The sequence below is a fragment of the Synchiropus splendidus genome, chromosome 1 (assembly GCF_027744825.2).
Source record: "Synchiropus splendidus isolate RoL2022-P1 chromosome 1, RoL_Sspl_1.0, whole genome shotgun sequence".
In the NCBI taxonomy this organism is placed as follows: Eukaryota; Metazoa; Chordata; class Actinopteri; order Syngnathiformes; family Callionymidae; genus Synchiropus; species Synchiropus splendidus.
In genome coordinates, this window is record NC_071334.1 from 35,988,798 (window position 1) to 36,015,506 (window position 26,709).

The 26,709-nt window shown below is 42.2% G+C and overlaps 2 protein-coding genes across 5 annotated transcripts; both read right to left on the reverse strand.

Annotated features, from left to right (window-relative positions):
• Positions 1–1,431: 1,431 nt before the first annotated feature.
• On the reverse strand, positions 1,432–8,744 carry acer1 (alkaline ceramidase 1). Of its 2 annotated transcripts, none has more exons than XM_053848162.1 (7): positions 8,611–8,744; positions 8,142–8,254; positions 7,937–8,051; positions 6,299–6,437; positions 5,752–5,889; positions 4,041–4,178; positions 1,432–2,137 (listed from the first exon to the last, which is right to left on the reverse strand). In XM_053848162.1, exons 1-7 carry the CDS (start codon positions 8,615–8,617, stop codon positions 1,990–1,992), a joined length of 798 nt encoding a protein of 265 aa, XP_053704137.1. In that variant the 5' UTR covers positions 8,618–8,744; the 3' UTR covers positions 1,432–1,989. The 2 variants fall into 2 exon arrangements, with proteins under 2 accessions (XP_053704137.1, XP_053704130.1); XM_053848155.1 differs by lacking the exon at positions 1,432–2,137 and adding an exon at positions 2,995–3,960.
• Positions 8,745–12,025: 3,281 nt separating this feature from the next.
• Positions 12,026–25,861, reverse strand: myo1f (myosin IF). 3 transcript variants are annotated; one of them, XM_053845772.1, is made up of 29 exons: positions 25,697–25,861; positions 25,473–25,588; positions 23,438–23,566; positions 23,095–23,184; positions 22,936–23,030; positions 22,777–22,864; positions 22,615–22,704; positions 21,764–21,895; positions 21,549–21,683; positions 20,707–20,839; positions 20,022–20,218; positions 19,861–19,941; positions 19,279–19,365; positions 19,108–19,194; positions 18,872–19,039; positions 18,159–18,244; positions 18,002–18,083; positions 17,711–17,817; positions 17,542–17,640; positions 17,326–17,470; positions 17,096–17,210; positions 16,845–17,014; positions 15,277–15,422; positions 13,845–13,991; positions 13,631–13,779; positions 13,484–13,540; positions 13,187–13,388; positions 12,756–12,916; positions 12,026–12,653 (listed from the first exon to the last, which is right to left on the reverse strand). In XM_053845772.1, exons 2-29 carry the CDS (start codon positions 25,473–25,475, stop codon positions 12,577–12,579), a joined length of 3,258 nt encoding a protein of 1,085 aa, XP_053701747.1. In that variant the 5' UTR covers positions 25,476–25,588; positions 25,697–25,861; the 3' UTR covers positions 12,026–12,576. The 3 variants fall into 3 exon arrangements, with proteins under 3 accessions (XP_053701747.1, XP_053701756.1, XP_053701738.1); XM_053845781.1 differs by having other exon boundaries at positions 25,656–25,861; XM_053845763.1 differs by having other exon boundaries at positions 25,473–25,861.
• Between the last annotated feature and the right edge of the window lie 848 nt (positions 25,862–26,709).

Consider the following 26,709-nt stretch of genomic DNA (forward strand, 5'->3'; position numbering starts at 1 on the left):
TTGGGAGGACGCCCCGGGGCAGACCCAGGACATGGTTTGAAGTTGATGCCTTTAAATTGGCCTGGGAACATCTCTGTGTCGCCCCAGGTGACCAGCACCTGTGGAGAAGGCCTCTTTGTTTAAGGCCCACACAACCCAAATATAGATAGAATAGGCTACAATGTAGAACCCTCAACATATCAGTAGGCAATAGCTTGGGTCATACTCCAAGTCAGAGTGAGGAGCTGTCTTGCCCAGAAACTGAGGCGAGAAACTAGAACCGCAAGTCCATTACTGGAACTCGTGTTGGTTTTTGTATGATCAGGATGCAAGTCTGCTCTCCAAGAATCCCACTCTCTCTCACCAAAACTGCCCTGTTTTCAATTCCAGAGCCTACATCTCATAAAAATGATGTACGACTTCAGTTTTTTTTTACTGCCCGAAAGAGACCCACAGCTCCAGTCACTCCGGTGCCTGACTTTGATGTGAGATTATCTGGACCCCAAGACAGCCAAAAAGGTCACCACTCTCTCACTTTGGGGTACCTTCTCCTCCGACCGCTTGTCAATCAAACCCCTCCACATAGGCTTTTAGAAAAAAGGCTGTCGAGGACTTATATTAAGATGTCAACCTTTTAATTCTTCCTTTCACTGTTGGACAAAGGCAGAATAAACCTCTTACATACACAGCTTTGCATTAATATATCATCTCATAATACAGAGAACGTCTTCCACGCATGTCTGTTAATCTGGCACGACTTTATTACAGGTCTGTTGACCGTAACATTGTATCATCAGACATTATTCATGATAAATAGATAAAAGAATAAAATACAAAGAAAACAAAAAAAAAGAAAAAAAAATGAAACTGCCACCCGCTCCATGTACAATTTCTCCCTTTAGGGGCTGTCATAGAATTACACAGGTGGTTTTTTCATTTTGTGACTTTTACTAATAAAGTAGATTATTTTAAACTCACTCCGTGGCAAATTGTTGCTTCATCTTCATGTTGTTTTTATTCGTAAGTTATAATATATTCATTTGCAGTTTTACTGACTCTTGACTTATTTAACTCCAACATGCTATTTTTTCCATGGTTATATTTTCTTCAAATAAATGTCACAATTTTGCCTCATTTGCCTCATGCCTCATTGTGGCAGCTATAATACTGCACAGTCTCTCTGACACCTTTCACAGCAAAAATAAAACTCAAATTCTAGAAATGCATGTAACGTGATCTTACATTTTTGTATAATAAATTATATATGATTCAATACCTTTTCAGCATTTGGAATGTCAAAAGGTTATAGGTATAGGTGCTTTTCCTTGTTGTAAGAGTTGTCTACAGTGTTAGCAAGTGCGAAAGAACAATGTTTCATTCATTTATTTTAGCTGCAATTCATTTTGAAAATAAACCGGGTCAATATTTCATCTTCTTCCTGATTTGTTCACAAACAGATTTTCATTATGGTAACAGTGCTGAGGACGTTCAAGGAAGCCATTCAAAGGCTCATGGTCCCGATAGTGTATTACTTCCACCGCCATGCCACTGACTTCATGGAGTGACTTTTGTTCTGTGGTTCTACATTTTCCTGGGAGATGAGGAAGCATGTTTTTGACTATGACACTAAGAAGGCTCAGTGGATTAAGTTTGTTTTTCAAGTAGCAGTCAGTAGCATCAGTAAGTGGCTCTTAGGATGCTGAAAACATTTTGCAACAGACAGTTTCACCGACTATCTTAAATGTAGGTAATGAAGGAAAAACCTCCACCAATATTTTAAATGGTGAGTGATATTTACTTTCAATATTGAACATTGGCTGTCAATAGCTCCAATTTTTATTAATCACACTGACTCGTGATTACAGGCAAATCACTCATTTTGTTTTTGTTCAAAATGTTTGAAGACACAACACGATAGTGGCCCAATATCAAGGTTATCTGAACATTTGGCTTTCAAGTTATTTTACAAACACAGGCAAAAACATAACTAAATACATCAATAAATTTGGTTCATTTTTTATGATTACCAGCAAATGTATTACTATTATTTCTTTTTTGGCATTGAGGTCTATAAACTGTTATGATCTTCAGCATGGATTTGCTCTTTGGTTGGGTGACTCTCGATATGTGCCACTGCATTCCAGCACACAGCAGAGCACTGGGAAGGGAGTCAGAAATTGTAACCAATCAATGCAACAAGAACACATTTATATGTTTTACGTGAAAAAGACACAGTGACAGCATGTATGTTTATGCTCAGTTCAGAGAGAAAGAGTTTTAGGAATCATGGGGCTCCAAGCTCAGTTTTGGTCGACAGATGGTTTTGATCTCTAAAGCACAGCACAGCAAGCTAGAGGGGAGCTCACATGAACAGAGGCTCAACTAAGTTGTACATTATGGAGAAAAAATGATGCTTCTGTTCAACTATGGACACAAAAAGTACAGCATGTCAATAAATGAGTGCTGTTTAGACTATCCACGAGCCTGGTGGAGTTAACTGACTACAATAAATGGTCAAAAGAAAGAAATTTGGGAAAGACTTCAAAATCTCATACAGTATATAAAATCAGTACAGGATGGCTGAAACCAGAGTGGAAACAAGCTTGCGTGCTGGCAGCCTGACCCCCTCTTGACACATGAGAAGCCTTCTGGAGTCGAGACCAGCCGAGGTTTATGAGGGAATTCATGACACAGATCATTATACGCTTGGTGGTAGAGGGCAAGTGCAGAAAAATTGAGCTTTTATTCTGTACATTTGTCACACAGGAAGTGAAAACAAAATGTCACAAGATTTCCAAGTCACGGTCAAGAGTGCCAACTGATTCATCATTCATTGATCTCTCAAATCAACAAATTCATACTTCCTAGACGGATGAAAGGTGAATTAATCTCCACGGAAGTTACACACGCAAAACAGATTTGGCTTCATGGCTGATATTTCCTATCAGTGTGGCTCCAGTCAGCATTCCTTGTGTAGGAAGAGTAAACAACTCCTGAATAGGAAACTGTCCAGATAAATGTGCAATGAATGAATGTTATCTCAAAACACTCTCTCACACACGAACAAGCCCCTGTTGGTTACTTCTTTGTTTTCCTCCCATTTTCGTTCTTGAATCACAAAGCCTGACATGATGAAACAATCTGCCAAAGTGAGCTGCAAACTTGGGAAAAATGGTAAGATTCAAAAACTAATTACAGGACACACAAATATCTTCTTAAAAATGGACTTTAATTTGAACACACAATTGCTGTCACCAGAGGTCGCTGTTGAACGTTGTAACAACAGTACTTCAAAATTGATTCATTGTTTAAGTAATCAACGTGACTCTTGGACGTAAATTAGAAAAAAAAGTATATATATATATATCATCATCACAAAAATACCATAGCTGCGCTAACTTTTACAATCAAACACAGTGGGATGTCGGACTGAAAACAAGTGCAGCATAAGCTGGAAGACAAATATTGTATAAAAACATGTAGGTAGAATAAATAACATATCTGCACTAAAAAATATGAATATTCTCAGTCATTTGCTTTGAACAAATTTTGTTAACCTGAAACCAGAGAAATGTTTAGGTCTTTTTTTCCCCCACACAATATTATGTGAAACGTGAGCTGGTAAAATCCAGCATGTGAAGGGACAAGATGCTTAGCAGATGCTGAACTTGTAAACTCAACAGAACAAAGACACTAGTTAGTTGTCAAGAGACAATGTTGGGTAATGAAAAATTACAGTAGGATAAGTTAAAGTTAGTTGAGCAAACTCCATTGTCAATGAATTCAACCGCATTAACACTTTTTCAGCACTGTTTTCGAGTCTTATGTGTGCTCTTCAGGACAATGTGGGGTATTCCAATGGGCCATTTATCACAAGGCCAAAAGTGAAGTCCAGGCAATGAGTAAGGGATCTCATAGTTGGCATCCAAAAAAGCAATGAGTGTGCTGCCATATGCCACCGCTATGGCAATCAGAATGTGCCTGGAGGGAGTTCCCAAAATCAAGCAGAAGAATATAAGTCGCATGAAGGGAATTTACGAGAACACAGAAGCATGACTCACCAGAAACCGTGCAGGTAGCAGAAGTCGACTTTCTTCCAGAAGTTGCAGCCAAAGCGGTCGCTTAGCCAGCAGGAGATGGCCATCACCCACAGACCTATGGACAGCTTGGCTAGATGGTGCGCCCTCTGGTCAGTGCAACTGAGTGGAAGAGAGAGTAAGTACAGAAGGGAACGGCACAGGAGATGACCTGAGGGATCTCTTATCCCTGAGATCAGGAGTGGCTGGGGTCGACCCATCATCCGTATACAGCTATTTCTAGAAACTATACTTAGGGCAGGTTGGTTTGAAGTGAAGGTGCAAGGTTTGCTGGAGATTTGGGTGAAAAACAGCATTCAGTTGGACAAGACACATAAGAAGGTCAAAGTTTTATTTCTGCATCAGAGCGTTGCACAAGTCATGGTCAGCCAAGTTAATGGAACCCACTAAGGAGCATGGGCTCAATGACACAATGCTCTGTACCTCCACTACTGCCCAGCTGGTCTTCATAGAGCCAGCTTTGTATATCCGCATGACAATGAGAATATGAATCTATTTTAGGTGATCAGTAAATATGATGATCCTGCCTCATTATAAAACACCTTCCAAATGAATAAAACTCTGAACCTCATGTTGTCCATCACAAAAATGCAAGCTTATAAGTTGAAATGCAGACATTGAAACGTCTGCATTGATCGTTTCTGCTGCTGTATATGCCTTGGTGATTTGCATTTGGAATCAGTTGAAAGCCGAGCAAACAAGGTATCTGCCATTTTTATAGTCCTTGTGGCTCTTTCAATGTAAAAGGGAGTATTTCGAGTGACTATAACTAAATCTAACTTGGTAAATACACACAGGGTTGTCCCAATACACACCGATACTGGTCTATCTTGCTGTACTTGTACTTGTCTAATACTTGCTCATGACAGCACCTGATACCGACTTCAGTGTTCCCTAACTAAATTCCCAGATTCAGTGCATCGTGGGTTTTTACAGGGCTGCCAACTCTCACACAGATGACTGAGGTCATATACAGTATGGTAGGTAGGTAGACGCACGACTGCACACGTAAACCAGTATCCAGCACCCGGATCTTCGCTATTCCATATCAGCATATGCAGAGATTGCTCGGGCTAGACTCTGAAAAAAGTGAAATCTGAAGCAGTGGTGTCATATTTGTTCAGGGAACGTGTATACTTGTACTAAACACAAGCATTTTAAATTTTAGCTCAATGGGCTGTTAATGAAGTTACAGTTTCTGCCAAATTTATAATTAAAAGTGAACAGAAATGGTGAATATTATGATGATTAATCTTTTGCAGAGATTTTATCTGTCCTGACTTGAACTTTGACCCCATTTGAAAGAGTATTGAACACCAGTTATTCAGGAATATCACTTTTATAATGCAGCAGACATGATGCAGCGCAAAGTTCAGTTTTGGACTCACACCCAAATTCCTCGCCCTGCATTTCAGTTTGTTCGTATAAGTCCTAGCAGACGAGCAGTCACTAAAAGTTGTGTCGATCCCAGACAAGGTTAAGAATGTAATGGCACATTTGAAGCCATGCTACGCAACATCAAGAGCCAGACGCTGTCGTCTCTATCAGGGTACGCCAGAAAATGAGCTCCTCAGAAAGCTGTTAGAAACCTATCTGCTGTCTTCATGAGTGTCTTTAGTACCCAGCACCAACAAGCATGTTTCAGCCGAATTCTTATGGAGAAAAAATTTCTCACCTTCTCATCTCCACAATCAGGGTGTAGAGCATGTGGAGGCCGAAGCAGTTGAGAGCGTAGGCATTAGCTGTCGGTTTGACAAACGAGGAAAAGGTGCTGATGACAGTGACGCCCAGGACCAGTTTGGAGAATGTGGACCTGTGACAAAAACGGTAGGAGATCAAATCAATAGCAGAAGCAGTGGGATTCTTCTCAGGCACTCATCAAAATTTTATTGATCTCCTGAGGACCAGGGCAGTTAAATATTAACACAGTCAGGAGTCTCTCCGTCACCTCCAGGTGAATGCCACATTGTGTTGATGACTGGAGTCCAGTTGGGGCTGTCAGACTGGCTTCACACCCAGGTCGGGTTGGGTTTCAGGGAGGCGGTGCCCTTGTTAAAGCAATTGTCTGGTGTTTTATTGAGAGATTAATAACCTTTGGGCCCTTACACACAGACACACACTCACACACCGATGCAACACCAACCATCTGCTGCGCGACTGGACATTTGTTTATTCTAATCCATGTAAATACCAATCCAGCTGAATGTTCGTTGTCGCTTTACCTGTCTTTTATGAAAGATGGGAAGAGTTTGCGGGGAAACCAGGTGGCGTATCCCACCGCCAACACCCATAAGATTGATAGCTCGTCCAGCATCTGGCCCATGAAGCTGAGGGTCATGTGGAAGTACGCAGAGAAGAGTCCTGCAGGGCAAAAACGCTACAATACATTACGAGAAAACTTCAGATTGAAACAAAGCTGAACATGCCAAGCCTTAACTATAGATTGTACAAAGGCTTATTTGAATAAAGTATTTTACGAATGACGCAATATTTTGGCTAGTCCAGGCTTTGTTATAAATTTCTTCTGTAATGCGTGTTGCTGTTGTTACACGAAGAGAAGAAAATAATTTTAGATGTATTAAAAAAAGAAGGACCGCATTTCATTTTGTGAGTTCAAAATGTAGTTGAGCCAGTATTAAGATCAAAAATATTACACTTGTACTTGTGTTTGCATAACGGGTGGAGTCCTTTATAACCACTACCAATTTGAGCCTGATGCATGTCATTTCTTCCCAAAAGTACCGCCAATTGCGAAGCCCTTGTTTGTCTCATATTTAATGTTTGGGGTGAAGGCTTAAAATATTTCATTGATCCCCTGAAATGTGTGCCACGTCAACAAGTAACCAACACATCTCTACAACAATGCTTAAAGAAATCACATATCGTCTACATAATAACACCAAATAAGTGTAAATCTTTTTCTAAGTGAATCTAAGCCAGAACTGAAAAGTGAGAAACCTGTTGGCGCATCATAAGAAAGCAGGTAAAAAGATCTTCAGCTACAGTACCACAAGAGACGTGAACTGTTGCATGACAACTGGATGCAATGGTGCCAGTGAGCATGGAAGCCTGTTCTGCTAACCAAAAGATGAAGAGCCTCACAGGAAATAGGTGAAGCAAGTTTAAAGAATGAGGGAAGATGTGTCAACCATCGGCGTTTGGCTGCTTTGCAAGATTATTTTGCCCTGAAAGTTTGTAGCCGACTGCAAATGCCGATGGTTTTCTAATTACATATTGGTTGATGTTGCTATAGGTGACACCTTCATCAATATAAATAGCATTGACTGCAGATAATTGAAGTGTATAAAAGCACTAAACCATTAACCTTTGGCTACAGCTCATCTGTACACTTAAGATTCAGCTGGGATTTAACAAATTAGTCTGTATTTATTTGGGAAAATAATATCTTAGAATTAACCGACTTAGCAACAATTATGTCATAGTTCGCCAACTTTAACTTTGAATATAATCCATATATAATTCATATATAGTTGTTTATCCTCGCCCCTTCGCATCTGTCAACCTCCATCTAAATGTTTGAATATCATGCCTGTGAGGCAAACAAAGGCTTATCGCATCTTAGTCAAACAACCACCAGCAGTGCTGGAAATGCATGGCAGTTTTTACAAAAGTATTCAACCAACCCAAATATTTTATTTTCAAAGGTGTTACAGTATAATACATACCTGTATAATTGTCATCAAAATAATAATGATAAGAATACTAATGCTATGAAGTCAAACATTGTGGGCTCTCTCACAATAAAATAATAAAAGCATTTCACTGTAACTCATACAGTTAGGCAGTTAGGACAAGCAAGGTTGAAGGAAAACAAAGTCTGATTTTTTATTGCGACTGACCTACAAAAGTCATCATGATCCACACCGTGTGCACTGCCAGGTTTCTCTCTTTAGCATATGGATGCAGGAGGTAGAGCATGATGGGCGATATGATGAAGAAAGTGAAGCTGCTCATCTGAGGGAGAACGACACCAAAAAAAAATCTCAATTTGGTCAGTCTTTTTTTAGAATAATACGTTGACATAAATCAGAGGAACATATTCACTGTGTTGAAGTACTCCACCACGTGCTCCGAGTACTTGTAGTTGTCTTCACACCAGTCGATCTCAGAACTCTCATAGGCAAAAATTCCCCCCATCTTCTCACTGGTGCAAATGCCTGTATATATGTGAATGGTTTATGAAAAATTGGCTTCTGCTCCTGTGGTTTTATTCATATTTGAGATGGGTATAAATACACGTAGTTTTCAGTTAAGAAAAATAGAGGTTCTGTACGCTCACAACATTGTTGTTTGAAGCTTTAAAACAGTTAAAAGCATGACTTGGCAAAGGCAGGACGATAATTAACAATATATAAAGAGTCCAATACACACTTCAATACACAAGTGATCACTTGTCAGTACATAAACTCTTAGGTGCTGATCTGATTCAAATTTGTCAGCTGTCTTTTTTCAAGAAACAGAATCACAAATTGAAACATAACCACAAATAGATCTATGCTGCTCTGAACCTTACCTCCCATGGTGCTGCTCGCTTCTGCCTCTGCCTCAGGTGAACAGCAGGTGGACTAAGGAGGAGGCGGGGCCACCACACGGCTCGCACGAGCCTCTGACGTCAGCGACCAGCAACGTGACTAAAACAATCTTTTTTTAGTCAGCCGTGTACGGGTAATTATTCTGACCAGATTTAAGGTGTTGCATTTCAAAATTCAGCGTTCTTTGAAACGACTGTTGCAAGGTGTAATAACCTACATTTGATGACCAAATCGAAAAAAAAAACGGCGTTAAAGTTTCGATCTCATCAGGTGACAGGTGTAACAGACATTTGTCGCCTTTAATCCAAAGTGCAGGAGGATTAACCGGTCCTTCTGCCTCCCGAATCTGAGGAGCGAGAGCCGAAACTGCGCGAACAGGTCGGTGTCCATGTGACGCAACGACTTAGTGTGACACACTGCGATGTCAAATGTAACTTCACCAACACATTTCACTCATGGGATGTCGTTTATTTATTTGTTTGTTTGACACACAACCTTGGAATTGTTTAGGGTGTGTGCTCATTGTTACATTACATTATATTACAATTAATTGTTTTTCATTAATATAAAAAAACGAGTCTCTAATTTGCATTTGCAGCCCAATGCCATGGTATACATCATGTTAAATGGGGTAGTTATGAGCTCAAAAGACGACAGCAGCACCACAGTGTTCCTCTAAGCGAATGCAATGACGTGAATGAATGACAAAACCTTCCCCCGTAGTTTTGGTCAACTTGTAGTTGAGATGAACATTCAGACAAAAAAAAAACCTGTCAAAAAAGTACTATATGTCAGATGCCTTTATTCGATCAGCAGATATTTAAGCAGCAATTCAATCAATGCAAAAACTGTAGCCCTCATGGGCCAGATGTCTGCCCTGTTGAATCATGCCCTCACCTCTGGCTCCTCACCTTCACCTTCATCTGCCGCCTATCTGGAGTCGGGTCGTGGAGGCAGCATTCGGAGCAAGGAAGCCCAAACTTCCCGATCCGCACAAACCTCCTCCAGCTCTTCCCGTGGGATCCCGAGGCGTTCCCATAAGAGACATCATCTCTCCAGCGAGTCCTGGGTCTTCCCCGGGGTCTCCTCCCGGTAGGACATGCCCGGAACACCTCCACAGGGAGGCGTCCAGGGGGCATCCGGATCAGATGCCCGAGCCACCTCAGCTGGTTCCTCTCGATGTGGAGGAGCAGCGGCTCAACCCCGAGCTCCTCCCGGGTGACCAAACTCCTCACCCTATCTCTAATGGTGCGCCCAGCTACTCTACGGAGGAAACTCATCTCAGCCGAACGTAGATCGATCGGTAAATCAAGAGCTTCGTCTTGTGACTCGACGGTCCGATACAGTGACCGCATCACTGCTGCCGCTGCACCAACCCGTCTATCAATCTCACGCTCCCCTTTTCCCTCACTCGAGAACAAGACCCCGTATCTCGGGGTATCTGGCTCTTCACTGCAATATCTGAATCAGACGTCCATCTCATTTACTTAACTTTAAGAAGGTAGAAATCAATTAAATTGCACTTTGCCTGATTCCATCTTTTTACTACAAGTAGATGCAAATATTGTATCCAAAATTATTGCTCACCAGATCTTCTTCTATATGTTTTTCTATCCATATTAAATTATAGACGTTTATATTCAAAATAATTGTTTATTTCCCGTCAATTAGCTTGCAAAAGAAATTACATCATCAATGACACCTTTTAAGTTTTCAAAATTAGAATTTGAATACCCCCGCACTACTATCACCCATTCTATTTGCAGTCTGAAAGAAATAAATACTGGGGCGTGAATAACCAGTAAAACAGGATTTACAGAGAGGGAACCATCATTGGCTGGAAGATATTTGTAGACATTTCAAAAAATGAACAGTACCATCTCTGCATTTGTCTGGACAGGAAAGCATCCTAGAGTAAACAAAATACAGCTCTGGAGAGTGAGAGTTGATGCGGGTCTTGGTTTGGATATTTGTATTATACTAAATGGTTACAAATTGAGATACTTAAACTCCACCACTTGGGGAAAGAACTCTCGGTGGAGGTGGTCGGTGGAGAGTTCTCGCCCCAAGTGGTGGAGTTTAAGTATCTCGGGGTCTTATTCTCCAGTGAGGGAAAAGGGGAGCGTGAGATTGATAGACGGGTTGGTGCAGCGGCAGCAGTGATGCGGTCGCTGTAACGGACCGTCGTGGTGAAGAGGGAGCTGAGTCACAAGACGAAGCTCTCGATTTACCGATCGATCTACGTTCCCACCCTCACCTATGGTCACGAGCTTTGGGTAGTGACCGAAAGGATGAGATCGCGGATACAAGCGACTGAGATGAGTTTCCTCCGCAGGGTGGCTGGGCGCACCCTTAGAGATAGGGTGAGGAGTTCGGTCATCCGGGAGGAGCTCGGGGTGGAGCCACTGCTCCTCCACATCGAGAGGAACCAGCTGAGGTGGCTCGGGCATCTGATCCGGATGCCCCCTGGACGCCTCCCTGGGGAGGTGTTCACTTCAAGCTCCAGCTTGCAGTTTACTTCCATCAAAATTTGCTTACTTTAGGAATATCAATACAAACAAGGAAACATTTTGGGTGGGTCACCTTTCCCCAGTACACACTTCCATCATTATCTGCTTGCTCTGTCGCAGGGGCAGCAGCTGCAAAAGAGCAACATTCACCAGCTCTGACTGGGGGATCCCGAGATGTTCCCAGGCCAGTAAAGAGATATAATCCCTCCACCTGGTCCTGGGTCCAACCATCATTCTCATCCCAGCTGGTCGTGCCTGAAACCCCTCCAAAGGGAGGCGTCCATGGGGCATCCTCATGAGATGTCCAAACCACCTCAACTAACTCCTCTCAACGTGGAGAAGTAGCGGATTTCAACCGAAGGAAACAAGAAGAAGCGAGTGACATCTATTTATCTTTAAGGGGCTTTTCATGCTCCGAATTCTGTTGTGGGTGGCCTGAGCTCGATTCGCCCCCTGCTGTGCAGCCTCACATCTCTGTGCCTCAGGTGATGTCCTTTTTTTCTCCTCAGCTGGCTGCGCTCTGTGAAAATAGCTGGTTTGTGACCCACGATGAAGCACGTCTCAAGGAAGTCGTCATCAGCTGGGCAACACAAGCCCGGACCTATCGGCCATCGACCATCTGCTTTACCAACTCGTATTTTTAACAAGTGACAGAGAAATACTGTGTCACTTGTTAACAATACGAGTCCTTGTCACCCCAGTTATTAACTGATGACGGACCTCTGCCGCGGCTGTAACAGAATGTTCCCGTTTCTTGGCCAAAAGTATTCATGAACAAACCTTTTGGAGCAGTGGTAGAAAAAACATTTGATTTATTTAAGGCAGAAGGGATTCCCTCTTCTTATCAAGCTAAACTTTTTGCGCTGCTCCTGTAAGCTGTAAGGATCTCATTTTAATGTCAGTATCAGTCATTTATTTTATCTAGAGAAATACATTTGGTGTGTGAAAGTCAAACGGGTGACTGTTGACAGGAAACACTCAATAACCAAAAATAAAAAAGGGTTTATTTTGTTCACTGAGAAGAACACAACCCTGTGAGGTACAACTCAAATATCAGTTCAGATATGATCGGTTCAATTTTCGAATAAAAAGCACTGATCAAACGGAAAGGTGAAATAGAAAAACAGCTACTTGTATATTCATTATCTAGGCCCTCATGACACAGAGAAAGATCTTGTTGCCAGGTCATTTCGAGAGTCTTGGACAGCAACAGAAGTGAAACCTGAACAGGTCTGAAACACGGATCTGTGTTTTAACTGTCATGAGCATAATGGTGAAGCTCTTCATGTTCTACAGGTAGAAAAGTTACTCTGTGCTCAAACGTCAGCAGCGTGTTTCCATTAGAGGTCGAGGTTCACCGAGCAACGGTACATGAAAGTTTGTTTGTGCAACTCATACCATGTTCTTCATACAGTTTTATCTTCATGTTTGATCGAGCTAAATCTTCTCCACGTAGTTACCAGGAAACAGACCCTCTCTTCCATGAATCCTGCCTGTCCACCAGCCTGAGGGATCTTTTGAGAAACACATGGTTATCAAAACATTATCAGATGAATCATATTACAAAGCAGTGCTTTTATCTTGTTGCACTTTCATTCCTTTTCTTGATCGTTTACCTTCTTTGAGAAGATCAAGCACGTCGTTGACTTCAAAACTGATCTCGTCAGTGTCCTGGCCGATGTACTGATACAATGCCCGACAACGAGGCCCTGGTGGGGGCGGTTTGGATTTGGGAGCAGGCAGGGGGCGCTGATTAATACTTCTCCTCCTTTGCTTTCTGTCACGAGATTTGATGAGTCAAAAGAAGATGAACAGTATTTCAGCTGCTCATATCTACATATTGTTGTCATGAGTGAAGAGCATGAAAGAAAATCATTCCAGCAGGTATGTCTTCCTATTTAGACTATTACGCCCATTGCCGAAAACTGAATGAAAAACAAATGATAACCCTCCTCCTGTATGGCTGTATGCCATTCTGTTTTGGGGTTAGTGAAGGAATAAGACAAAACTACATCCAACTGACTGTAGTTCACCGCTGCAATCTTACCCTGACATGCCTTGGTCAGGCACATTGAGAAAGTCCATGTTTCCATGGTGAGGTGGTTGGTGGGCAGGGGTTCTGGAGGTTTTCTGGGAGCCCAGCTTCGGCGGACCTGTGATGGGTAGCCGTGCTGGTTGTTGGGTGGAGGAGTACTGAGTGTGGTATTGCTGGGGCCCTCTTGAAAATTTAGCAGCCCCATTCAGGTGCCCTGTGGAAGAAGGAAGAGTGCTGACATTTAACATCTCCAACACGCCCAGGGTTGAGAAAATAAAACATAAGGTCATAATAGAAACTTGACTCTACCTCTCTGACTAATGTGAGTTCTTCCCTGTGACTGTGGGGCGTTTTTCCTCGAGGGTTCTGAAGAAACGTGATCAAATGCATTAATGAGGATAGCTGATCTCTAATGCACTACAATGAAATCGTGCTATTCGTTTTCCCGCAACCTACTGGAGGACTTAGGCAGGCCGCCACCTATCGTGACCATGAGGGTCTTCCCTGAGGGTTTGATCTGGGCCTGGTCCCCGTGCCCGCTCTGGATCACCAGCAGCCTGGTGCCACCTCCTCCCCAGCCTTCCTTCTTTACTCGGAATTCGAGTCTGCAAGCCGGTATCGCTCAAGTTAGCCCGTGACACCTTTTGCTCCTCAAATATCGCTCAGTTACCGGTCAGCGAAGGATATGGTCAGCTTTCTACGGGTCACTTCCTCGTAGCGTTTCGCCAGCAGGCTGACGAACTCTGTCTTGAAGTTGGACTCAAGCAGGCTGTCATACTGGGACTCGTGCAGAATGAAAAAGTCATCTTGCTTTGTGCTAGAGACAGAAACACACACAAACCTGTGAGCTACACATCTGTGCGCTCCAGGTTTTAAGCTGTACACATCTGAACATACAAAACTTTCAGCAATCACTATTCCAGAAGAAGCAACAATATATTGGATTATGCAAATCTAAGTAGACTACGCTGCAGAATATGAAATGACGTGTTGAATGAAATGATTGTGTATGAGTGAGAGAGAAAATGATCTGAGATGCAAGTGTCACGTAATCGATTTTTAATGTCATGAAGCATGAAATGTGTGTGTGTTGTAAACCTATTGAGGTGATATGAGAATAATGTCAATAAAGTGGAAGTTATTCTTGTTCAAAGGCTTTACATATTTCCAATTGCTGCCTACAGGTCACCATTGTGCCTCATTGTGCTTTTTGTCCTGTCAAACGGAAACAACAGACCGTCTTACAGGTACAGTTGGATACAACGTGACACATAAAGCTTGCTACTTCTGTCAGGCAGGTCATGGTAGTGTCATCCACTACTGTGGCAGGAACTGGATTTATCGTGAGTTATTTTCGTTCCCATGTAAACAATCATGCACTCATGAATAGCTTGGTTGAATAGACTCGGTTACATCCACTTTCTGGGACCGGATGCTTCTGATTTTGTCGTGTTTGTTATTTTTCTTATTCAAGGCACAGGATTTTCAGTGCATTGCATTAGACATTATATTTGCCATTTTTTGAGGTAGCATCTTTGGGTTTTATGATACTCTCACACCTACTGCTGCCAACAAAAACCTGGGTTCATCGCATGCACCGTGTAGCCGGCAGGGACCATGGAAGTAGCAAACTTTTTCTACAAAAACGTATCTATCATAAGTTTAATGTGTTTATTTATGTATAGTTCTTTTGGATCTATCCTGTCCTATCTTTTTCCGTAACATCACATTACATTTTCTTAGACTGCTTTTGGCATCTTACATGTACTGTCAACAGGAATCAGTAAAGTGATCAGTGGATGTCATTTTGTTGAATTTCCCCATTGTGGGACTAATAAATGGCATCTAATTTAACAATAATATGGATTAATAATACATTGCAACTTATTTCAGAAGCATATATAAAACTGTTCAGGTCAGTCAGTGCTCCTGGAGCAGCCCGGATTACCCCTGATCAAGACGATGAACGATAACTTCAAGTGAATGTCAACTGTTCAGTGTCCCACTGTTTTGCATCGGTCGGTCCAGGATCAGAATGAAGTCATTTCAAACCTTCTCATTCCAGCACAATAGAATAGAGCTGGTTTTTTTTGTCTATTTACCTGAGAGAGATGCTGCTGATACTCTCAAACTCCAACTTCCGCTTCAGCACCTCCTTTATCTGTCCTTTCTCAGGCCCTTTTTTTACCTTTTCCCGACCAATTAGATAGATGCCCTTGGGTGTCAGGATCAGGTCTCTCTTGATGGACTGAGTAGAAGAGGAGGCACATGAAGCATAATTGATAAATAATGTTTTCTCCCTGGTTCTTCTGAATTTACGGTGCAACACAGGCACATTTTTTGGGCGGGACTTGAGTCAGAAAAGAAGGCACACATCACAAAAAAGTATTGTTGTTGCTGTTGGGTAATTTCGTTACTAAAAGAATCAACTTTATTGTGTCTATTTTGGCAAAAATATGTTAGACATGTCCAAATTATAGAGCTCCTTTTCACAAATCTTTATGGGGGCATAGTGGTCAGGGCATACCACACTGGAACATTAGGTTGCCAGTCTAAATGCAATGTGTGTTTTAAATTTAATGCATTTTACCGCGAGTAATATGAAGTATCAAACTTGATAACAAAGGCCAGTAGTCCAGTAGTGCGGAATGAGCACCATCCAATGGCTAAAGGCAGTCTAATCTAATCTAATCTGATCTAACCCCAACCTCTGTCTTTGCGCTTTGTCTGCCACAAAGTGACATAGAGCTGTTCTGCCCAAATGCGAACATGACCTGTCACTGCCTGATCTGGTCTACATGCCCGATGTGGTCCATGTGGTGCGCTGCAAACAGAAGTTAGAAGTTCAACCAATTGTTTACTGGTGAGCGCATGCGCTGCTCAACCTGATGTGGACCTGATGATACCTACAAACCTGCGCGAGTGTTCACTATGACATTGTTTTGTGCGCGCAAGTATTTATAGCACAATGATCTTGTCACGTTGTCAAATCTGTCGTTGCCTGATCTGCTTCTAAATCTTTGTAAAACAAATATCAGGAGAAAAGCTTCCCATACATTCCATAACGTATTGGAAGCAATGCTTTGCGCAGGTCAAATTTATCGGAGGATCTTGAAATGATTATTGATTCAATAATGCCGGATTAAAAAAATAGAATATCAGATAAAAATGCACAATTTCCAGATTAAAATGTTAAATTTATCATTTAAAAAACTAAATTCACACATTTGCACGATATAACCATGTGCGCATATGCTCACCAATAAACGCTAGTCACACTCGCACATGCACGTTACTAACTTCCGGTTCCACTTGTAACCCTTATATGCTAATAAATGGGTAAGGAAAAGTGAATTATGGTGTCCTATTGGCTATTGAAAATATTTTAACCTATCAGAGACCAGGATTTGGCAATATCCCCGCCCCAACATTTGGAATTAGTTCTACTAGTAAAACCAACCCCTACACCAGTAGCACTTGTAAACCAAAAACTGTTGACTGGTACTACTGGTGAAATTTGTTGTACTAGAACTAGTAGTCAACATAAAATCGTTTTACTAGGGAAGTTTTTTTGCACACCAGTGTGAGACTAAGTGATACAAGTGAGGCAACATAATCAACTAGTGATTGATACTGTTGGTTTCATATCAACATGCAGATGACGTCTGACCTTGAATCTGCGATCAAACTTGTTGACAGAGTCTGCAAAATCCACCCGCTCTCTCTTGGACAAGAACTGTCTCAGCTCTGGCCTCTGCTCCAGTCCAAGGTAGTCCCCGACAAAGTTTCTGTTGATACTGTTTTTCCGGCGCTCTTTGGAGTTGTATAGGATGTCTGAAGCTATGGAGTGAAGACAGGAAAAGAGACTTCCCATTTGAACTCAACCCTGATATGGTGGAGCTGTTGGTATTTGTTACCCACCCTCTTCTCTCATTTGTTCATACTTCTTCTTGGCTATATACCTCCTCCAGGACTTCTGGATGATCCTGGCAAACGTGTCAAACTTCCTCTCCCTCACCTCCTCCAGGAGAAACAACTGAAAAACAGATAGAAGCGAGGATGTTTGTGCCATCAAAGATCAGCTGTGTTATTAATACGTTCCACCACATTTATATTCAGTTAATATACAGACAGGAAGTTAACCCAATTACCGATTCAGGATTTTTGACAAAGACTTTGCTGCGGCCCAACTGGTACTGGTCGGTGTCCATGTTGACGGAGCGGAGAAGATGAAGGACCCCCTGCTGCTCCTGTCCCCTCCAGTGTGGCCAGGTCTCAGCAGTCAGAATGGCATAACTGGGCAGGTAACACCATGTTTTTCTCTGCCTATCTCCTGAACTCAGAACCTCTGAATAGGCATCACTCACCGCAGCAGGAATTTGTTGAACACACGTCTGTAGGCAAACCCAGCTCGTCGCACTCGAATGTTCTCACGCAGACCCAAGTACTCAACCTGATGCTTGACTCTGAAACAAAAACTCACGATGAACAACAGTCACGGGACATTTAAGTGACTGTCAAGACGACGGTGCCGACCTGCTCTCCTCCCAGTCTTTGGGTCTTTTAGTCTCATTGGGTTTGATACAGCGGATGTAGTGAGGGGTGCACTTCATCAGTGTATTGACCAGATCATTGGCTTGTTTCTGTTCAATGGACAAACCAGTCAAAATTGGTAAGCAAAGAAACCCTTCATAGCCAGATAACCAGGAATGTAATCCTAGAATTGGGACATAAGTTAGAGGACTCTGAGGGGTTCATCAAGGATGTGGTCGAGAACCTTGGCCTTTCCATTTGTTAAAATGAAGAGAATGCAGAGATCAAAGCAACCTTGATCTTGGAGCCTGCGGTGGTGGGTCTGCTCTTCTTATCTGTGTTGAGGTTTTCAGGGAACAAACTCCGGATGAAGTCACTATCACGAACAAAGGGTTTTGTTATCCAACACTGCTGAATTGACTAGACGCCAGACTGAATGACAAACACTCACTATTCGCTGCTTTGCATGAGCTCGATGAGGTCTGGAAAAAGCACGTCTCTGTTCCTCTCACAGAAGCCATTGATGTCATAAGACACCTGTCGTAGCAAATGAGGTTAGAGCAAATGCCTCCATATAGGTAAAGGTTGTATTAATACAGAGGAAACAGACAGTCCTAGTGAGGCTGCAGTGGCTTTGAATGATTTGGGGAGTTGAATGGGTATCTGCGTTTTCCAACAAGGGTCCCCACAGCAAGTCAGTGAGAGGTTGCAGGTTCAATACCTGGATCGGACCGGTGGCCTTGCTGCATGGAGTGACAGTGTGTATACATGCATATGATGCATACACACATACAGTCCGGGTCAGGGTAGCGGGGAGTGCTCAAGCCTATCCCAGCAGACATTCACCAACAGGTAGGAATACACCCATCGCAGGGCACACACACTATTCACACACACCTAGGGGAAGTTGGGGAGAATGGGCAAACTATGTGCAGAAATGCCACCGGTCCAACCCAGGAGTGAAACCCGCAACGTTCTTGCTGCAAGGCAAGAGTGCTAACCACTAGCGATGTGGCCGCATGTGCGTATGTTGAGTTGTGAGGCTGACTCAAAATATATTTACTACATCCGTGCTGGGTGACTCGATGGTTTATGTACAATTTTCTTTTTGGAAGGATTGGTATAATATGATATACATCGCAACATATGCGCAATAATGTCTACCTTGCCAGCGTAATGATGGATAACAAAACCAGAGTTCCAGTTGTTAAAGTGTTCATGTGTTCCGACAGCAGCCTGCAGTTTCTGAAGCAGGGTCCCGTCTGCTCCTTCTCCTTTGGCGTGCATGGTGGCACACACATCATCCAACACGCTCATGATACCTGGAGGGTTCTGGAATAACAAATGGAGGAGAGTTTATGGAGCTATATGGTCACTAACATGGCATCACTGGCTCCTACCAGTTTGTTTTCAATAAGGTCACACACAATCTTGTTATTAAAGTACTCGATGGGAGACCACTTGATTCCCTCGTGAACATACTCTTCCTGCAAACGTGGAGGAAATAGTTAGCTATGTCGGTATGTTGGAAAACTGAAAAAGTCATTTAAGAGGAGGAAGTAATACAGTACCTGCTCCGCTTTCAAAGTTAACTCGATAAAAATCTGTTGAAGCTTCTCGTTGACAAAGTTGATACAGAACTGCTCAAAGCCGTTTTTCTGCCAAGGAAGTAAAATAGTTACAGACAAAACGAAGCCACTCGGTCAACATCATATCCTTATATGTGTTTGTGTTTGATATCCTACACACGATGAGTGCAAAAAGCAGGTGGAGAGCGCACACAGTAGAGGCGAAGAAGAGGCCAGCAGCATGGAATGAATGAAAATACCTTCAAAACGTCAATAAACAAAGACCACGCAAAATGATTTAATACAGAGATTCAATTGCATGTTTTGTTTTGTAAAGTCAAAATGTCTGGTTTCTGCTTAAACTGGAACCGGTGACATGACATCACATGATAGTCCACCCAATGAGAAACAATAAGAGACATAAATATGAACAAAGCTATTGAACACCACCAAAATCACTTATAAGTTGCTTACAACCAACCTTGAAAGCCTAAATGAAATATGATTGTCTCTTTTGTAGTTATACTGTCCACTAAAATGTCCAACACTCCATGACTGGTGGAGGGATTTGTGAATCTAACCTACCTGGAATATCTCAAACCCATATATGTCCAGCACCCCGATACTGAACTCCTCATATGGCTTCTGGATCGCTTTATTGATGGCCTGAATGGGAAAGAATTGAAAATGGACTAGCGACTTGACTATGTAATGACTACCTAATCTGCAGGTTCATATCCACATACCTCCACCAGGTAGTCGAACAGTCGAGCGTACAGGGCCTTGGCCAGGGCGTCTCGGGTGTAGGTGGCCTGCTCCTGATTTAGGGTCACGTTAATGGACTCAGACTTGCCGCCCCATTTTGAGTCCATTTTTCGACTTGTCAGTTTATCCTGCAGACGGTTGTGATCAATACCGAGCAGGTAAGCCGGGAAGGCCAACACTGGAGAAGACAAAAACATGGTGGTGTTATTATCAGCTTCAATAAGCATGAACCCAGTTCATTTCACTTGAATGACAAGAGAAATATTTTCATCCACTATGCCTCTTTGCATCTCGTCTCTACAAACATCCTGATCCGAGATATGTTTCAGTACGTCACAGTAGTAGTAGTAGAATGATGTGGATGGATGAGAGCCTCGTGAGAGGTGAGTCTGAAAACTTGTAGTGTTTCTTCTGCAAACAGCTGTGACTTGATGTGACAAAAGCCACTTCAGAACTCTCAGCAATTCAGCTAGTCGCCTGGTTGTAAACAACAATTACAGGCTGGGGAGCAACCGCAAGTCAACGCAGATGATTTCTCAGAGGAGTTTTTTTTCACATCGGGTCAATCTGAAATCAGTCCAAATCTCAAAGGGATGTATGGACAATTATGTATTCCTAAGAGGCCCATGCTTTGTGTGTGTGTGTGTGTGTGTGTGTGTCACTCACAGTCAGTGCTTTCCACCTGCCCATAGTTTCCTGCCTCCACAAAACTGATGTTTCCCAGGTGAAGGATGCCTGCGACGATCTGCAGCACCTGAGCCTGGATGTCCCCTGGGATCCCTATCACGTGCATAGCTTCCTACAGGTCACACAACAACATAGGCATGATTGTCTTCATGAGGTGGATGACGCCAAGATTTTTTATTTTTTTTTCACTGTCATCATCGGCAGGCATAATCGCACAAGCGGCATACGTCACTATCAGAGTTCATTTAACAGATCGGGTTTTCACCACCATTCCAACTGTGTTAATGGCTTTGAATAATTCTCTATTCTCTAACTACTCTCCCTTAAATGTTGACTCTTCAGTAACTTTTGCATTCTTCACACAACCACAGACCAATTGCATGTTTTGTTTTTATATTCCTTTGTACGCTGTGTGTTTCGGTTCCTGTGCTTATGCTGTTTTCCGTGCGTGCACTCTCTATTAATCTTTCCATACTGTATGTATATATTGTTTATATGCTTGACACCTTGTCTATGCATTTGTTAAGCAACAGGAAGAACTTCTGTGAACTGATTGCACAATTATACAGTATAATAGCTTTATATATATATATATATATATATATATATATATATATATATATATATATATATAAACCAAGCAGGATAAATGATATGAAACAATAACAATTCAAATGCAGTCAGGCCTTCAGGAAACTAAAGGCAACCTTAACTGAGAAACAAGGGAAAAACTTCAATTTTAGTTAAATAAACATGATGAGCATGGTTGCTTTTGTTAATGTTTTTAGAAACGTATACTAAAGCAAAAAAAAAAAATGTACCATAGTTTCATTGAAGTCTTTGCTGTCATTGGTCCCGTCAACCTTGTATGTACCGGACTGGTTGAGATAGTAGTAGTAGTCTGGGGTCATGATGCCCAGACCCTCTCTCTGCTGTTCATTGGCGCCCTCTAACAACTGGAAGAGAACAGTGCAGCACACGGAAATAAAACAGATTTCCATCCTGTGGAAGTGTGCCACAAAGTTTCTCACCCAACCTGATAGTAAATGTGGAAGTTCCTCTCGTTCTCATTCTGGCTCACCACCCTCGACTTCTCCAGCAGGAAGTTTGATATTTTGCCTCCGTCTGGCTCGCCACCTCTGCTGAACTGAATCTCAAAGTACTTTCCCTGGTGGACAAACCGTCGGTCACGCAGTTGTGATTTAGGCAAGTTCAAGTCACGATTAGCATCTTGAGCAGAAGATTGACTAGACCCTCTATATTCACAACAGTTATTAAATCTCTCTCCTCACCATCGACTCTGTGTGACAGCGCAATACAGGAAACGTGTGAGGCAAAGGCCTTCTGTGGTGGCTAGGTGAGAATTGCAGCTATACCACAGGGACTGAAACCTCTGACGTTAATTCCCCAGACTTCACACAAAAATAATTATTTTAAAAACTCTGCCGTCAAATGTTTTCCCATCGCAGCAACACAGTAAAGTGAACCTTCCTCCTCCAATCTTTGTTTCTTACACCTCATATCAAAAACCCATTTGATGTTGATGTCGACAAATCCAAAGGAAACCTCTCAATAGGTTGACAGTTTTGTGTGTGTGTACTTGCTTAGCATTCCTTGGGAGGACCAATTCTTCAAACACATCCTACTGCACATTTTGCTTCATGGGCCCCTTTTGCCCTCTTTCAAGTTTAAGCCTCAATTTGAGGATGAAAACGTCAAAATCATTGGGTCATTATACTTGCGTTTAAGTTTGGTTCAGAGTCCCGGTTAGCCATGAGTTTTGGATGGTTAGGTTTAGGGGGAGAGGCTGGGCAAAGCATCGTGGCAATGAGCGGTCCCCACAAGGAAAGAGAAACAAACCAGTGTGTGTGTGTATGATTGACTCACAAAGCGACTGGAGTTGTTGTTGCGAACGGTTTTGGCGTTTCCAAAAGCCTCCAAAAGAGGATTGGATTGCAGAATGATGTCTTTAACATGCTGCAGTACAATATCACACAATGACATGACAAACAAACTCCCGTTCATTTTTGTGTTTCATTCAAGCGTCACCTGAACTTTTGATCCTCCACCAGACACTTTGGAAATGTAACCCATGATATATTTGGCGGCAACTGTCTTCCCAGCTCCACTTTCTCCACTTGGGAAGAACACACAACTGAGCCACGTCGCATGCTAGTGTGACGACACAACAAAGAGTGGAAATGTCACCTGATGATGACACACTGATTCTCTCCCTCGATCATCATGTTCCTGTACATGTTGTCACTCAGAGCGTAAATGTGGGGTGGGTTCTCGTACTGGGCCTGAGGAGGAACACAACTGGTTGTTAAACACCTTTGCTTTGTCACAGAGAAGATTTGTACTTACCGCTCCTTGGTAAAGTTCAACCTCCCTGTCTGTAAAATATGGCATCTGTTTGAAGGGGTTGACCGATATTAACACAGGACCTATGTAAGTCTGTGAAGTGAAATCGGCTAAGGAGCATCAAGCATCAAGCACTGACGTGTGATAAAGCATGTGTGTACACCTGTTGTGCTGTGTTCATCTGTGGTCTAAAATGAGATGGCTGGTGAGTCGTACTGAACTGGTTCCAGACAGCTGATTTTGTGGCTGTTCAAATTTGAACCTCAGGTTTAGTTCAGAGAGGCATGTACATGTTTATAAAAGTGGCATCTATCTCTTCCATCGTTTTGTTCAGGATTCAGGATACAAATATGTAGTCGTCCATGTATCGCTTCTTAAGGTTCTCCACAATGGCATCCTCTGTGATCTTGGACAGCAGAACCATGTCGTCCACTCCGCTCTGCTTCACATTCTGACTCTGCCAGTGATATTTTGCCTGTTGAGAAAGATATATTAAGATGAGATGGTACTTCATTTATCGTGTTTCCTAGATATGTAAAACAATAATAGAAAAGCCCAGGCATGCAAAGGAGCACCATGTCCTGGTCACCTCCCACATTCCCGCACCCGTCGCAGACCTGCTCACACTCCGCCAGCGCCTGGAGCTATATGGAAGTTCATCAGTATAGTACACAAAAGTCCACTTTCCCATTGTCAGTATTTATTGAAAACTATCAAACACACAAACTGCATCCAGGAGCTAAAAACCAACCAACATAATGGTTCCACATATCAGTTCTTCAGTTTTGTTACTGTAATAGATTGGACCAACATGAGATAATGTGGCTCACTGCATGGTGCCAAGTGGATGGTAAAGATCGGCGTCATCTTCCAGAGTAGTATACGTAAAGGCTGTGTATTACCACACTTTTTCTCTTTTTAAATTTAGAGGAATCTGTGTTGACACAGAAGATAAACAATTTGTTTGCTCACTTATAATAATGAAACTCTGCCATTGCACATTAAATAAGTTTGTGTGGGTGTTGCTTCTAATAGAGGTGACATTTCTGCATGTCAGATGACTGGAAAGTGCTAAATGAGTTATCAATAGTCAAAAGGAAGTCAGGTACATTGAAACAAGACGGTCTGATTTGCAATGGAGTTTATTTTATCACTGAACAATTTCCATAACTGTTCATTTTTCTTTGCGCATTAGTGCTTTGTTTTCCTTAGTTTCCTTTGAGCTCATTGAAACAGGAACAACATCTCAAGAGTGTGATCACAAAGAACACCGTGGTGAGCGTGTGACAAAGTGTTCGAAAAGAGAAATGGCCAGGACAAATTTGGTCATAGAATCAATGTGTGGTTGTCATTACAGGAAGCTGGGGCCCGTTGCCACGCAACAACCTCGAGATGAGGTAACTTTAACATTTTACAGAACCTCTGTCTGACTTTGCAACAAACACAGTTTATGGAAAATGTGATGGGTCTTTCCCCCTGTATGAAAACTAGATCTTTAATAATGAATTCATTACAATAAAATGAGGCATGCTACCTTAAAATAATCTCTCAGCCTGGCACCACTAGATTAGATTAGACATAGAAGGATATTGCGTCTTGGACATTATTTTTACAAGCAAAAGATGTTCATTTTAGATGTTCATAATAGAAGGTCCTGAATGTATTCCCCGTGAGGAAACCCAAGCATAACGTCCCCAAATGTACATCGAGCGAGTGGATGAGGGTTGTCTGAAACGCCTCTGCGTTCTGAGAACACACCACTGTTATTAGATGTAAATTTAGACGTAAAAACCTACCCTTTCATATCAACTGACTTTTTGGCGTCAGTCACTTGATAGGCTGGAAACATATCTGCAGTGTTCAAGCCTCCACACTAGATTAGTTTGTCATATTTCAGGAAGTGGTACAGCAGCACTTTGGGATTCAAACACATCTTCCTGTGTGTTGCAGAAGGGAAGAAGTGTTGCAAGAAGCTGTGACTGCAGCCCTCTTCCCCCTCTGACACCTCAGGGCCAATGTCTGAGGTCGACTTAGCTATCTATGCCTTTGTATGCAGCCGCCCATGAAGCCTGCCTCACACCTCACCTCTAATCACAGTGGCAAAGCAGACGGACCTAAAACTTGTGTGAAAATCATTTGATCTAAAGCTACAATTCTCATGTCTTTTTTTCATCATTTTTCCTGAGTGGATTTTAGGTTCCTCGGTTGCTCTGCCGAATAGAGGAAACTCACTCAAATGGGAACATCCCATGAATGATCTCTAAAATGTCATTCTATGCAGCACGTCTACAGCACGACACCATAGATAGCAAAGAAAAGGCACCACTAGATTTTCATTCATATGAAATCCCCAGAGTAAAAGTAGACATATGTTACTGTACCATTGTTCCACTGGACCTCTCCACCGGGGACCAGCGTCAGGTGTCCACAGTCCAAAATGTGACCTGAAATCCACAGTTCTTCTGACATGAGCCGTCAACCAGCGAGACAGTAAAACCTGCAACAACATTTGAGTTCCTCATACTGCCACTGATGTAGTGAGTGAAACAAGAACTGATACACACACCCACACACACCCAGACACAGGCACAAGTTCGACTCTTACAACGGCTAACGTGTGTCAACAAACTCAGAGGTCCCAGGCTCAATTAGTCCAAGTGATCCCTCCAGTGTAGATGGCAGCTTCAGGAGCCACAATTATCTTGTTGCCAAATGACGGTGTTTCAGTTGCGAGCTGCCGGCTCCACCCAGGCTGTGGTTGCTTCACAGGCTGTTTGTGTCATCAAAAATCTGATGCTGCTGATTTGAACGCCCTTAATAACCGTACAGGTTCCGGGCTGAACACCGCTGTCCAGGAAGTGTGGCTGTTTGATGTCATGATGTTTTCAGGTCACATGATGTCAAAGCAATTTGTCAATAACAAATCTAGTTTATTCACCTATGTGTTTTTAATTGGCGTGAAGAGGCCCACCTTTTGCAAAAATGAACATCTATATTTCACTGTCTTACGCAGCTTTGCCTCATGAGAAACTGATGAGCTGGCATTTTTTAAAGAGGAATTACATTGAGTTTTATTTCTAATGAACCTTGTTTTATATATATATATATATATATATATATATATATATATATATATATATATATATATATATATATATATATATATATATATATTCATTGTAAATCACATTGTAAAATTCCATTTGATAAAAACCTAAAACCGACCAAATTTAAAGAATACATTTCAATTAAATAACCATATTTTTTCCTGTCAGAGAATATGATGATAAAAAAGGCAAATGCAGGAGAAACTCACCTTTGGAAAGAACAGACAAGCACTCAGTCGCACAGATGGTGACAATTATGTAACCAAATGTGATCATTTCAGACAACAATTGACACAAAAACATCTGGAGAACAGCTTAATCCCGATCACATACACATTTCATGGAATTGTCATGGAATTGAGTCATGTTGGAAAAGTGCTCCTCTGGTCTATACAGTGTTGGGATACATACAGAAGTGTGCTATGCTATGCCTTGGATAACTAAAAGGAACTGTTGGCAAATCAAAGTCATATTTGGTCAGGTTTTTATTGGTGGCTGGAAAGAAGGCTAT

What these genes read in the sequence shown, in the direction of transcription:
- acer1 (XM_053848155.1), bottom strand. An exon ending in GATCATGATGACTTTTGTAG is followed by an intron (nt 6,438 to 7,936) that starts GTCAGTCGCAAT and finishes TTTGCCCTGCAG; the next exon opens with GACTCTTCTCTGCGTACTTC. An exon ending in CCATCTTTCATAAAAGACAG is followed by an intron (nt 5,890 to 6,298) that starts GTAAAGCGACAA and finishes TTTTTGTCACAG; the next exon opens with GTCCACATTCTCCAAACTGG.
- myo1f (XM_053845772.1), bottom strand. An exon ending in AGTTTGATCGCAGATTCAAG is followed by an intron (nt 15,423 to 16,844) that starts GTCAGACGTCAT and finishes TCTTCTACTCAG; the next exon opens with TCCATCAAGAGAGACCTGAT. An exon ending in CCTGACCAAGGCATGTCAGG is followed by an intron (nt 12,917 to 13,186) that starts GTAAGATTGCAG and finishes ATCTCGTGACAG; the next exon opens with AAAGCAAAGGAGGAGAAGTA.